Below are 14274 nucleotides of genomic sequence, written 5' to 3' on the forward strand. Positions count from 1 at the left end.
CCGGAGGAGTGGGGGCACCTGGGGCCCTCTCAGAAGGAGCTGTACCGCCAAGTGATGCTGGAGAACTATGGGAACCTGGTGTGCCTGGGTGAGGACCCCCGCTGCCGAGGCCACGGGGAGGGCACAGGCGGCCAGGGGACGGGGCCTCCCTCGGAGCCCTGGCACGGCGCCTCCCTTGAAGTCCCAGCCCAGGCCCTGCACCCCTGCAAGGCTCTGGGCCCATCCCCCCTCTAGCGGGGGTGTGTCTCTGAGCTCCCCTTCCCCATTTCCCCGAGCAGGACTTGCCCTTTCCAAGCCTGACATGATCGAGCAGCTGGAGCGAAGGGAAGCCCCTTGGAGGCCAGAGGCAGCTGTCTCAGGAAGCAGCCGCGCAGGTGAGTGGGGCGCCCCCGGGCAGCGGGAGATCCCCGGAGCCGTCCTTCCCACACCTGGCCGGGCCCCTCTCCTGCAGCTCCCTGGCCTGTGGGGTCTCCCCCCCACCCAGAGCCTGGGGCTTCCCAGGAGCACGCGGGGTGCCAAGGATCTTTGTTCCCGGGGTGGCCTGCGATCATGGATCTTTTCAGCTTCCTGTTCCAAGAGCTGCCCGTTCCCAGCCATTTTAACATGAAGATTTGCGGGCTCTTCTCAGCTGTAGAAGCATGCTCTGAATCACTCATAGAAAGCCAGATTAAGACGACTGGCGGTTCGTCTGTTACCGAGAGTGTTTGCAAAGATCCCAGAGAGAGACGTAGGCACTTTTGTGGGGACTCGGGGGAGACCAGTCAGTCAGGCCTCGTCTGCAGCTGAGAACTAGTCCTTCCATCCTCATCGGCAGACACTTGACGCCTACTAGCTGTGTGGCCCTGGGCAAGTCACTTAACCCCAACTGCATCACCAAGAGGGAAAAAACAACATCTGGAATCCCATGAGAAGGTTCCTCCAGGGCGCATAACCTTTGCACCAGGAGTTGTCCAGCCGATGGATCCCGGAGTGAGATCAGCCATGCAGGGAGAGGTCCCATGTCCACCAGAGTGTCAGCAGACGTCCTTCTGGGGCAGCCAAGAATGGGAAACAGACGGGATGCCCATCTCCCGGGGGGGGGATGGTGGGACACATGTTGGGGTGTGAGGGGAGTGGAGGGTGCTTGTGCCTTTAAGCAGGGATGAAGGGGGAGGATGCGGAGGAAGAGGGGAGATTTGTGGGAATTGATGTAAAGTCAACGTGCTCACATGGGCAAGAGAAGGTCCACAAAAGCCACCCGAGGCAAAGCTTCCTCTTCTGGTGGGAATCTCTCTGAACCAAGGCGCTGTCTACCTACATCCAGTGAAACTTGGGAACAAAGCTGAGCTTTGAGTTTTAGCTTTGCCAGTAGAACAGCAGGAACATGGAATTTCAGGGCACTGGGAGAGCCATTCTCTTTTCTCTTCAATTTTATTTTTCATTTTGAACGTGAATCCCCAGACAGAGCGTATTCATGGGCACGGAGCCTCCCAAAAAGCAGTTCACACTCCCCGTGTGACTTGGAAAGCTCTCCTGCCTGGCCCTTCCTCCTCTTCCATTGTGTGTGTTTTTTTACAGTGTTTCAAGGGTCCTCTCTCTTTTTTTGCACCACTAATACCCACCCTTTCTCCCTCAAACCTTCCCTCCTCTCCAATTAAAAACCAAGAAAAAGGGATCCCTTGGAACAAACGAGGCAGACGTGTGTAAATCTTCTTTTGTACCTGAGTCTGTCAGCTCTCTGTTGAGAAGAGAGTAACAGGCTTCCTTCTACGTCCCTATGGATGGTCATCACCTTGGTCCATTTGGGTATCTAGGACTCCATCATTTTCAGGCACAGGAACATTTATTGCATGTGACAGTCTGTCATGCTCACCCTCCACCCCCACCCCCGACCCCCTGGTCAGTATGCCTGCTGCATTTCTGGTTCTTGCTGCTATAAGCATTTTTGTAGATGGGGGTCCTTCCCCATTCAGCCTGGGGGCAGAATTGCTGAGTCAGGGGGTTTAGGTTTAAACTGGTCTTCCATCCAGCAAGAATCATCTTCCTTTTCTCATCTTGGGCAGTCTGGTGGGCATGAGGTGACACCCCAGACTTGTTTAATGTGTATTCCCTTTAATATGGTTACTTGGGTAGATTATTTAATACAGTTATTTTCCAATGGTTTTTGATAGTTTGGGTTTCTCCACTTGAGAACTGCCCATTCACATCATTTGACCATTTATCATTTCAGGAATGGCCCTGCTTCTCATATATTTGAATGTTTCCTCTGTATGCCAGATATCAGACCTTAATCAGAGAGACTTGTAAAGATTCCTGTTTCTAGTTCACTGTTTTTCTTACAATTTTACCTGCATTTATTTTGTTTATCCATGAGCTTTTCAATGTCATATGATCCAAATTGTCGATTTTGTCTTCTGTATTCTTTTCTGTCCTCTGGTCAAGAATGTTTCCCTTATCCATAGTGGCAAAAAATCTCCTCTCCTGTCCCCCTAATTTGTTTGGGGTGCATTTTCTTATATTGAAGTCATAAATCGCTGGAGTTCATTGTGGTATGTTGTGTGAATTCCTGCCAGACTGTTTTCCATTCCTCCTATCCGTGTTTGGTGGAGATTACCCGAGGGATTTGTCGGGCTGCATGACTATGTTCTTTTGTCTCTTTTTTCACCAATACTAAATGAGTTTAGTGATGACTGTGCTGTATTTTAGTTTGAGATCTGGCACTACTGGCCCTCTCAACTTCCCCTTTTTATTGGCATTTCCCTTGGGATTCTTGATCTTTTATTCATCTAGAGGAATTTATTATCTTTTCAGTTGTATGAAAGCATCCTTTGGTCATTTGAATGGTATGAATCTGAATGAGTAAATTAACATATATGGTACTGTCCTTCTTATTATATTGGCACAGTCTAGCCAAGGGCACAGATATTTCTATAGTTCTCTTTAGGTCCGTCTTTATTTCTGTATAGTGTTTTGTGGTCAGTAAGTCAGTCAGTCAGCATTTATCAAGAGCCTGCTATGTACCAGGCACTCTGCTCAGTGTTGGAGAACTCAGAAAGGCAAAGGCCCATCCCTGCTCCCAAGGAGTTCCCAGTGTGAAGGGGAAACGAGCCGTGTACCAGATAATCAGTGAGCAGAGGGGAGATCCCAAAGGCTTCTTGTGGGAGGGGTGGTGTTGGCTGGAACTTGCAGGAAGCCAGGGTTGCCAGGACAGGGAGAGAAGGAGGGAGAACAGCCAGACAGAATGCCCAAGGTCATCCAGGAGGGCCACTCGAGGGCCGTCCAGGAGGCCCTGACTGCCGGGGATCATCGTTTGAGCTGCAGATTTCTGAATGGGGATTTGACAGGGGGTGGCGGCAGGCAGAGAGGGCACAGGCTGTTGTAGTGGGGCGAGCATGAGGTGACAAAGTCCTGCATCGCTCCTGCATCGCTCACTGCGCTGGCTCAGAAGAGAGGAAGCATCTCGTGTGCAAGAGGTTAGGAAGATAAGATAAGCCATCCTTGGCAATTGGTTGGATAGAGTGGAGTGAGTGAGACTGAGGAGGTGAGGATAACACCTTGGGTGGGCCTGGTGGAATGGGAGGATGGTGGTGCCCTCAGCAGCAACAGGGACATTCGCCAGGGGGGTGTCTGGGGACAGGGCCACATCTGTAGAGCATCCAGTCTGAGAGGTCCAAAGAGAGCTGGAGATGTGAGCCTGGAGGCCAGGTGAGGGCTGGCTAAGTAGATTCTGAGAATCCTTAGCAGAGATGATGATTGTGACTGTGGGGACTGGCGGAATCACCAGGTGAAATAGTATGGAAGGAGGAAAGGGGACAGAGCCTGGGGCATCCATGGTTAGTGTGTGGGACCTTGGTGGAGATCCAGAAGGAGGGAGCAGGCAGGGAGAGAACAAGGACACCAGCAGGCCCAGGGAAATGGAGCGGATGACTGTGTCAGAGGCTGCCTCAGGGCATGCAGAATGAGGATGGAAAAACAGGCCTTTAGACTGGCAGTTAAGAGATCGCTGGTAACTTTGGAGAGAGCAGATCCGTGCAATGATGACATCGGAAGCCAGACTGGAAAGTTAAAAAGAAAGTGGAGGGACTTATTGTAGATGTTCTCGACGAGGAGTTTAGCCTCAGAAGGGAGGGGACAGAAGGGAGGTGTCTTTTTTGATTTTAATGATATTTTACCATTTTTCCCAATTATATGTAAAATTTTTTAACATTTTTTTTTAATTTTGAGTTCCAAATTTTCTCTCTCCGTCCCTCCCCTCCCTCACCCCAAGACAGTAAGTAATTTGATATAGGTTATACATGTGCAGTCCTACAAAACACCTTACATATTAGTCATGCTGTAAAACTCTCCTTCCCATGAAAAAAATTAAGGGAAAAATATTATGTTTCGATCTTCATTCAGACTCCATCAGCTATTTCTCTGGATGTGGATAGCATTTTCCATCATGAGTCCTTTGAAATTGTCTTGAATCATTGCATTGCTGAGGAGAGCTAAGTCATTCACAGGTGATCATACAACATTCCTGTTACTGTGTACAGCGTTCTCCTGCTTCTGCTCATTTTGCTTAGCATTAATTCATGTAAGTCTTTCCAGGCTTTTCTGAAATTATCCTGCTTGTCATTTCTTCCAGCACAGTCATATTCCATTACATTCATATACCACAACTTGTGCAGTCATTCCCCACTTGATGGGCCTCTGAGAGGGGAGATACCTAATGTGGATGGATGTTTCAAGGGAGGGGTTTTTAGGATGAGAGGAACATGTCCATGTGTGAAGGCAGCAATGCAGTGACCAGTAGACAAAGAGAAAGGGTGGAGATGGGGAGGGAGTCACCCTGTTTCCCCGGCATCGTAGAATGGTGTCTGTCCTCTTCCCGTGGAAGGCAGAGAAGTCGGCTTCATCGTCACAGGTGGTGCGGGCATGGGGATTTAGGGGGCTTCTGGGACTGCCAGTGCCTACCCATGTACTGGCATTTCTGTGGCTTTTTATATAGGCCGCCGAGTGGTTGACTTTTTCTATCTTTTCCTGCTAGAAGTTGTAACGAGTTTACAGGGCAGATGGCTTATTTTGATTTTTTTTATATCCTCCTACCTTGCCAGAGTTATTGTTCCAGTTCATTTTAAGTTGAATTCGTAGGTTCTCTAAAGTGACCATCAGAAGGTCACATCTTTGCCCATGCCCTGAGTGTAGCTGACTTTTTCAAGGGGTTTGGTCACAGAGGGCAGATGAGGTAGAGGATAATAGTTGTGATGAGAGAATCAAGTGAGTTTTTTGTTTGAGAGGAGGAAACATTATAAGCACATTTTGTAGGCAGTGAGGAAGGAGCCAGGAGAGATTGAAGACAGAGTAGGATGAGCGGGCAGTCTGCTACAGAGGAAGGGAACAAGGGTGCATAAAGAGGGGAGGGCCCTGGCAAGGAAAAGGGGCCCCCTCTTCATGTGAGATAGGAGTAAAGTGGAGGAGAGAGTGGAGGAAGATGTCTGAGTCATGGGAGTTAGGGAAGAAGGGAGATGAAGGGCCTCATTTTTTTCAGTGAAATATGTGATGAGGTCCTCAGTTGAGAGGGGAAGAAGAAGGGGTCCATTGGTAAGGTTTAAGGGGAACAAGAACATTTGGAGCAACCACTGTGAAGAGTGGGATAGTAGACTGATCATGGGGCAGTAAAGGAATTCCCTTGCTGTTGTGAGCACCTGTATGATACTCAGTAGCATCGATTTGCACTGGTATGCAACCCAGGCATTGTGGTTCTGTGACTTTCTCCAGTTTCCTCCAGTAGCCTGTGGATAGGAGTGAAGAAGGCATATGGTGAAACCAATCCAGGGTTGGAATTTAGCAAGGCATGGTAAGTGATAGGACATGGAACTCAGAGGAGGAGATAGGATAGAATTGAGTCAGCTCCCCAACGGGTCACAACAAGGAAGAGAGGAGAATGTGGCCAGTGCAGAAATAGGGGCCTGGGAATAAACAGGTGGAGGGAGTGGAACTCGTGGTGAGGTCAAAGAACAGAGTTAGGGGTCATAAGCCATAGGGGAAATGGACTGATAACTGATTCTGATCAGACAAAGCAATTACTGAACTCTTGTCTATAGAAGTGGAACACTTGGGGTGGGTGATGGCAGGACCTTGGGTATGACTGTCTTTTTGTGTAGCCAAATAGGTCATGGGGGTAGAATAGACTGAGAAACTGGGAAGGCCAAGTACTTGAGGGAGCATCAGTGTGTGTGTTGAAGTTCTTTATGATGAGGGAGAGATTTGAGGTGAACAGATTATAAACAGGGTGCTGGACTCATGGAGGGAGTCCTGGGGGTGATAGAGTGGCCACCAGGATTGGCCAAACCTCTAAGTTGTAGAGGTTGCTTAGTGATGGTAGTGGAGGGAGAATCTGGAAGTGGCCATGGAGAGCACAGAGGATTCTGACCTCCCCAGCTTGACCAGCAAGTCAGGGGGTACCAGAAAAGGTGAAAAGGAAGCATTGTCAAGAGTAGGGGAGGAGCTCTCTGAGTGCCAGAAGATGGAAACGGATAAAGGAAGAGGATTAAAATGAAAGAATGTTCATTGCTGAGCAGGCAGTCCATAGGTTACAGTGGAAAGCGGGGGAGGCCTGGAGCTTGGCACTGAGGGCCTTGGGTTGAGGTGGATGGAGAATGCGTATGATAGCAACTGCTGGATGAGAATGACTGAGATCAAGGAGGAGAAACAGGAGTGATTCCAAGCAGTTTCACTGGTTAGAGAGAGGACTGGAGGGAGCCAGGCAGTTAAACTGTTCAGGGTCTCATGTGGAGGTCCAGCCTCAAGGCAGGTGAGGCTCTGGAAGGCTTAGCTCACCACTGAAAAGAGAGGAGGAGGTGTGGGAGCCTGGAGGGAGGGAAGGCAGCAGTTCTGCCTGTGCTGGAGACTGATTGTGTGAGGGTTGGGATGAAGAGGCAGGAAGTAGAAGGAATCTTAGACCATGACAGGCCTTCCAGAGAAGACCTTGTTTTCCTAAATCTTCTGTCCTGAATGTCGTCCACATCCAGAAAAAGAACTATGGAGTCTGAATGCAGATTGAAGCACTTATTTGCACTTTCTTTTTTTTTCTTCTTTTTTTATTTCTTCTTTCTCATGGTTTCTTTCATTGGTTCTGATTTTTCTTTACAACATGACTAATATGAAAATAGGTTTAATATGAATGTATATGTAGAGCCATCAAATTGTACACCATCTTGTGGTGAGGGGAGAGGAGAGATGGGGAGAAAATTTGAAACTCAAAATCTTATGGAATTGAATGTTGAAAACTAAAAATAAATAAATTATAAAAAGAAGAAAAAAGAAAAGCGTAGAATAAATTCAAGTCAAAAACAGTCTACTGTCCTGGTCAGAGAGTTCATGCAGCATGGTGTATGGAGAACCAGGAAGACCTGGGGTCAGACTTTGCCTCTGACACATACAGTGTGTGGTCCTGCACAATGCCCTCAGCTCCTCCCTAAGGTGAGACGTTGCAGAGAAGGGCCAGCCTGCATCCGTGGGGGAGGCGGGGTGCCTGCTCCCTGGCAATTCTTTCTCTCTCTCCTCCTTCCTGGGCCGATCGATCTTGTCATTTGTGTTCAGCTGTCCCTTTTCCTGTGCTCACTGTAAAGTACAAGACTTCATTTGTGATGCCTTGAGTCCAAGCCACACAATCTTCATTGGTGTTCTGTCTAGGTTCCCTATTCCATTCAGATCACAGCTATTTATAGCAAAGTAAGGCCTTGTTCTTCACTCTATAGCTTATATTTTCATCATAACTTTTGGAAATAAATTAATCCTTAATTAGTATCACTTAACATTCGTTAGTGGCCCCCTGTTCTGCCAATTCATGTCCCATGCTGACCTGATTTGACTTGTTTTTTCTTGGTCCCAAAGGGTGGAAGTAGGAGCAGTGTTCTGTCACATAAAGATCGTTAGTTATTGATAGAAGAGACAGAAAATAGGATACTACATGTAAAGTTGGGTGAGTAAAGAGCATTTATGTTTTTTATTTTTTTCAGATTGGGAAGCTAGGTCTGAAACCAAGGAGTCACCTCCAAAACTGGGTCTTTCTGTGCAAGAATCATCCCAGGAAAGACTCACCAAGAGTCCCTCCATGTCCAGATTGGGAGAAAACCAGCCTAGTGAGATCAGGTTATTAAGGCAGCAAAAGGATAAGAAGAAGCCTTCCAGACAAAAAACCAATATCCAGAGGAAACGGTCCAGTAAAGTGAGAAACCCTGAGTATGACAAATGTGACAGAAGCTTGAGTCCAGAACCAGCCTTTTTGTCACAACAAAGAGAATCAGCTGCAAAGAGTCTCCGTAAACATGATATGCATAGAAAGAGCTTCAAAATATATTCAGACCTAAGAAAATGTAATAACATCTGCCCAAAGAAGACATTATCTAAATTTAAAGAATGTGGGGAATCCTTCAGTAACAATTCAGACCTCAGTGAAAGTGAGAAAACTGAAGAGAAACCTTTTGTATGTAATGAATGTGGGAAAGGCTTCTTTCAGAAGATGTGTCTTATTCAGCATAAGAGAAGTCACACTGGGGAGAGACCTTATGAGTGTGGTCAGTGTGGGAAGGCCTTCTATCAGCAAGGACACCTTATTCAACATCAGTCAATTCACACTGGAGAAAAACCTTTTAAATGTAATGAATGCTCTAAAGTCTTTCGCCTGAGTACAGGGCTTGTTGAACATCAGAAAATTCATACTGGAGAGAAACCTTATAAATGTAACGAATGTGGGAAAGCCTTCCGCCATGGATCACATCTCACTCAACATCAGAGAATTCACACCGGAGAAAAACCTTATGAATGTAATGAATGTGGAAAGACTTTCCGCCATAGTTCACACCTTACTCAACATCAGAGAATTCATACTGGAGATAGACCTTATAAATGTAAAGAATGTGGAAAAGCCTTCCGCCATGGTTCACAGCTTACTCAACATCAAAGAATCCATACTGGAGAGAAACCTTATGAATGTAAAGTATGTGGAAAGGCATTCAGACAAAGTACACAACTTACTGCACATCAGACAATTCACACTGGAGAGAAACCTTATGAATGTAATGAATGCGGGAAGGTCTTCCGCCAGAGTATACAACTTACTACACACCAGAGAATTCATACAGGAGAAAAACCTTATGAGTGTGATGAGTGTGGGAAGTCCTTCCGTTTGGGCACAAGCCTTAGTGAACATCAGAGAATTCATACTGGAGAGAAACCCTATAAATGTAATGAATGTGGCAAGGCCTTCCGCCTAGGCACAAGACTCAGTGAACATCAGAGGATTCACACTGGAGAGAAACCATATGAATGTTCTGGGTGTGGAAAGGCCTTTGGCCATAGCTCACAACTTACTCTACATCAGAGGATTCACACTGGAGAGAAACCTTATGAATGTAAGGAATGTGGCAAGTCCTTCAGGCAGAGTATACAACTGACCCTGCACCAGAGGATTCATACTGGAGAGAAACCTTATGAGTGTAATGAATGTGGGAAGACCTTCCGACAGAGCACGCAACTCACTGTACATCAGAAAATTCATAGTGGAGAGAAACCTTATAGATGCGATGAATGTGGGAAGGCCTTCCGCCAGAACACACAACTCACTGTACATCAGACGATTCACAGTGGAGAGAAACCCTATAAATGCTTGGAATGTGGCAAGTTCTTCCGCCTGAGCACAGGACTTAGTGAACATCAGAGAATTCACACCGGAGAAAAACCTTACAACTGTAATGAATGTGGAAAGACCTTCCGCCATAGTTCACACCTTACTCGCCATCAGATGATACATACTGGGAAAAAGCCTTTTGAATGTAGTGAATGTGGGAAGTCTTTCCCCCAAAGTGCACAACTTAACCGGCATGAGAGAATCCATACTAGAGAGAAGCCCTATCAATGTTTTGAATGTGAGAAGGCCTTCCGCCAGTGCTCACAGCTGACTCGACATAATAAAATTCATGCTAGAGATAAACCCAATGACTCTAACAAATGTGGGGAGGCTTCCAAAGAGCCCAGAGCTCTCAATAGAAATCAAAACCTGCATCCTTGAGAGAAACTTTGAGTGTAATGAATGTAAGAAGAGTAGGCAGCTGGTTGGAACTATCAGCTAGGTAGCACAGTGAATAGACCCCTGGACCTGGCACCAGGAAAAACTGAGTTCCACTCTGGCCTCAGAACCTTCCCAGCTACCTGACACTGGGCAAGTCACTATTTAATCTCCGTCAGCCTCAACTGTCTCATCTGTAAATGAGAATGGTACCACCACTCACCTCTCAGTATTCTTCCTATTATGCCAAACTGAATTCAGCCAGAGCCACTTGGGAGAATTTACTTAAGTGAAAGCCCTACAGATGAGGCATTTCCCTGTCTAGTTTCCCCAAGGGGGTTGTTCTAACCCATTTCCCCAGCTCTCCAGTTCCCAGCAACCTCCCTCCCTCACACGGCAGGCGATTCAGACTTTTGCAGCCTGACATTCTCTGAGGCTTCCCAAATGCCCAGCCCTCCTCCTCTACGCCTGCCTTCAGGAGACCACCAAGCATCCCCCTTCCTCACTTCGCCCCATTGTGAGAAGAGCCTGGGGACTGAAGGCTTCCTTGATGCAGCTCTGAAAACAGTGACTTTGTAATTCCTTCACCCCATTCCTCTCAAATCTAGAAGATGCACTACTCCCCTCCCTAAATCTGAGGTGTTTCTCTGCTTTCCCCTCTACCACCAGACCACAACGAGTCTCTTTCCTCACTCCAGCCATGAGTCTAACCATAACCTCCCAGGTGGTGCGGCCTCACCTACTCGACCCAGCTCCTGTTTGTGTGACCTGGCCAGTCTCTGTCTCCCATCTCTTTAGGATTATGGATCCCTAGAATGTTATCAAAAGCAAAGCTTCCTCTCCAAAAATGTTCTTTACCACATTATTTATAGTCAAAAATAAGCTAGGATCACCCAGAGAGAGCAGAGATCTTGGGACAGAGGCCTGTGGTACATAGTGGCTAGTGTTTCTGTAGCACTGTGAAGGTTTACAAAGCACTTTACAAATGTAATCTCACTGGAAGCTCAGAACAGCTGTTAGGCAGGTGTCGGTATTATCTCCTCTTTAGAGACCAGGAGGCTGAGGCAATGGGTTAAGTGACTTGTCCCTGGTAACAGTAAGTATCTGAGGCAGGATTTAGGCTTAGGATATCCTAACTACCTGTCCAGCGCTTTCCAGTGTACCACCTCGTTGCCCAATACTAAATCCAACCATTTACAAAGTACTTTACGCATGTTACTTTATCCTTAGAGCAACCTGGGAGGCAGATGCTCTTATGATCCCAATTTTACAGCTGAGGAAACTGACACATAATTTAAATGACTTGCTCAGTTAAACAGCTAGTAAGTGTCTGAGGTTGGATTTGAACTCAGGTCTCCCTGACACCATGTCTAAGCATTCTGTCCACTGCGCCATCGCTTCCCAGAGGTGGGACATGAATGGTAGGTAATCTGGCAGAGGAGACATAAGAATCCAGAAGAAAAGGAATCAGGACAAACCGATCTTCTTAAAATAAGTCTGATCATGCCCCCCCCCCACTCCATTTAATCAGCCTCATTGGCTCCCAACCTCCTGTAGCATCAAATGTAAAATCCTCTTTGACATTTAAAGCCCTTCACAACCTTCCTTCCACATCCTCTCCCCCCCCCCCCCGCCATGTCATTGGTCTCGTCACTGTTCCTTACACAACATGTTCCATCTCTGGAGTCTGCGCATTTTTACTGGCTGTCTGCCATGCTTGGAGATCTCTCCCTCGTCATCTCCTCCTCCTCCTGGCTTCCTTTGAGTTCCAGCTAAAACCTTTCCCAGTCCTGCTTTATCCTGTATATATCTGGTTTTCATATGGTTGCATGCATGTTATCTCCTTCATTAAACTGTGAGCTCCTTGGGGCAAGGACTCTTTGCCTTTTTTTTTTTTTTTTTTTTTTGCAGACCCAGTTTTTAGCACAGAGCTTGGCACACATGGGCTTAGTAAATGCTTGCTGCTGTAACCATGCCCACAAAGACATGTAGCAATAAAACAAGGAAAAAAGGGAAATAAGTTAGTTCACTGCTCCTCCCAAAGTTTCTCCCAAGTCATCATTATTTAGTCACTCTCTACTAAATTCTCTTTTTTAAATGTATTTTTTATTTTGTTAAACATTTCTCAATTACATGTAAAAATTTTAACATCGATTTTTTTTTTAAATTGAATTCCAAATTCCCTCCCTACTCTGCAACTCTCCTCCTTTGAGGAGTCAAGCAATTTGATAGAGATTATACATGTGAAGTCATGCAAAACATATATCAGTATTAGGCATGTTGCAAAAGAAAACATAGAGAAAGGAGAAAAACAAAGTTTAGAAAGCATCCTTCAGTCTGCCTTTAGAGTTCATCAAGTTCTCTCTCAAGAGGTGGATGGCATTTTTCATCACAGGTCCTTGGGAATTCTCTGGGATCTTTTTCTTGAGAAAAATAGCTGAGTCACAGTTAAGCAGCTTTACAACATTGCTGATACTGTGTACAGTATTCTCCTGATTCTGTTCACTTTATTTCGCACCACTTCATGTACATCTTCCCAGGTTTTTCCGAATAGCACCATTTCTTATGGCACAAGAGGATTCCATCGCAATCATATACCAGCACGCGTGCAGCCATTCCTCAGTTAATGGGCATTCCTTCAATTTCCAGTTCTTTGCCACTGTAAAAAGAGCTGCTGTACATATTTTTGTACAAATAGATCCTTTTCCTTTGATCTCTTTGGAATATAGACTTAGTAGTATTGCTGAGTCAAAGGGTATGCAGTTTGGTAGCCCTTTGGACATTGTTCCACATTGTTCTCTGGAATGGTTGGACCGGTTCACAGTGCTACCAACAGTGCATTTGTGTCTCACTTTTCCCTTTCCCCTCCAGCCTATCAGTTTCCTTTTCTGTTGTGTTAGCTAATCTGATAGGTATGAGGTGGTATCTCAGAGTTGTTTTAATTTGCATTTCTCTCATCAACAGTGATTTAGTCTGCTAGATTCTCTTAAGGAGCCAAGTCACGAGGCAGCAAAAGACAAAGGCTCCAGCTGCAGTGATGCTTCATGGGTCTCCTGGAAAGTGACTTCATTTTCTCTTCTGCTTCTGCTCCCCTGGGTTCTGTCCAACTCTCCCCGAGTTCCTTCCCAGAGAGATGTAGAAGTAACTGCTACAGCAGAAATCTCGTCAGTTATAAACAATAGATCAGTCTTTTTACTTTATTGGGTGATAATTCATGTTTAAAGTTACGAGTGTCAGGCTTCATTTCCCCCCATTTGACTAGAATATTTTTTCAAGTTTTGATTCTCCTCACTTCCACTATAAACACAATACTATATCTATTCAGTTACTTTATTTATTTATTTATTTTTGGCTAGGCAATAGGGTTAAGTGACTTGTCCGGGGTCACAGTGCTAGTAAGTGTCAAGTATCTGAGACTGGATTTGAACTCAGGTCCTCCTGACTCCAGGGCCGGTGCTCTATCCACTGCACCACCTAGCTGCCCCTTATTCAGTTACTTTAGTTTAATCTTTTGAAGGTGGCCCTATTTTTTTTTTGTAAATTTTTAAAAATTTTAAACTTAAATACAAAATAAGAAAAGAAAAATAAACTTAAATACTATGACTTAAACATATAAGAAAAAAAAAATCATTGCCATGTGCACAGCAGGTCATAAGAGAGGATTCAAAATATAAAGCAATAAATTTCCATTTCAATAAAGTCTATATAACAAATACTACACACTGTATTCAGAGCTGTCCCTCTTTTCTTTGCTTCCTAGTAGATTTTATTTTGTACTCTGTTGTGTACATTTCCCCCCCTTCCTCCCCTTCTCCCCCAAGAAGGCTACAATTAAGTGTGGATATATTCACACACACACACACACATACATGCACACATGCACACATGCACATATATATGCATACACATACATATACATAGATATCTATAATCAGACGGTGGCCCTATTCTTTCTGGCTTTCCCTCTCATCACCTGTGTACTACCTCTTTCCCCAGTTCCTGTTTGTTACCCATTTCCCTTTGGATAATTTTCTTATTCATTCCTTTTTCTTTTCTGCTCTTTTCTGGTTATTTAATTCCTTCTCTTCCCCTGCCCCCTCAGTCACATATATTCCACCTTCCTCTCCTCTCCTTCAGCTAGCCCTGTCCATTACCCTTCATGTGACAGCTCATACCAAGCTCTTCCCATGCAGGGGTGTTCCACCTCTCACTGCTCCATGGCAATGCCAGTCAAATGTAAATGT

At 45.6% G+C, this 14274-nt stretch overlaps 2 protein-coding genes across 5 annotated transcripts in view; both read left to right on the plus strand.

Annotated features, from left to right (window-relative positions):
• The window catches only part of LOC114030770 (zinc finger protein 883-like), a 31936-nt gene extending 20650 nt beyond the window's left edge, over positions 1–11286 (plus strand). Inside the window, exons 1-2 of one of the 4 annotated variants that reach the window (XM_027845656.1) lie at positions 8066–9593; positions 9678–11286. In XM_027845656.1, the coding sequence (XP_027701457.1) occupies positions 8078–9593; positions 9678–10033 (1872 nt within the window). In that variant the 5' untranslated portion in view covers positions 8066–8077 and the 3' untranslated portion in view covers positions 10034–11286. Of the gene's footprint in view, positions 1–8065 lie in introns of those variants that run through there. The other 3 variants (XM_027845657.1, XM_027845658.1, XM_027845659.1) reach the window with 3 other exon arrangements.
• LOC114030793 (zinc finger protein 92 homolog) lies at positions 15–1016 on the plus strand. The gene is made up of 2 exons (XM_027845699.1): positions 15–88; positions 279–1016. The coding sequence occupies exons 1-2, from the start codon at positions 55–57 to the stop codon at positions 605–607; spliced, it is 363 nt and encodes a 120-aa protein (XP_027701500.1). The 5' UTR covers positions 15–54; the 3' UTR covers positions 608–1016.
• Positions 11287–14274: the final 2988 nt, after the last annotated feature.

This window comes from Vombatus ursinus, unplaced genomic scaffold, assembly GCF_900497805.2.
Source record: "Vombatus ursinus unplaced genomic scaffold, bare-nosed wombat genome assembly UNPS02015012.1, whole genome shotgun sequence".
Classification (NCBI taxonomy): Eukaryota; Metazoa; Chordata; class Mammalia; order Diprotodontia; family Vombatidae; genus Vombatus; species Vombatus ursinus.

What these genes read in the sequence shown, in the direction of transcription:
- LOC114030793 (XM_027845699.1), top strand. Translation starts at nt 55, where the DNA reads ATGCTGGAGAACTATGGGAACCTGGTGTGCCTGG. An exon ending in TGGGAACCTGGTGTGCCTGG is followed by an intron (nt 89 to 278) that starts GTGAGGACCCCC and finishes TTCCCCGAGCAG; the next exon opens with GACTTGCCCTTTCCAAGCCT.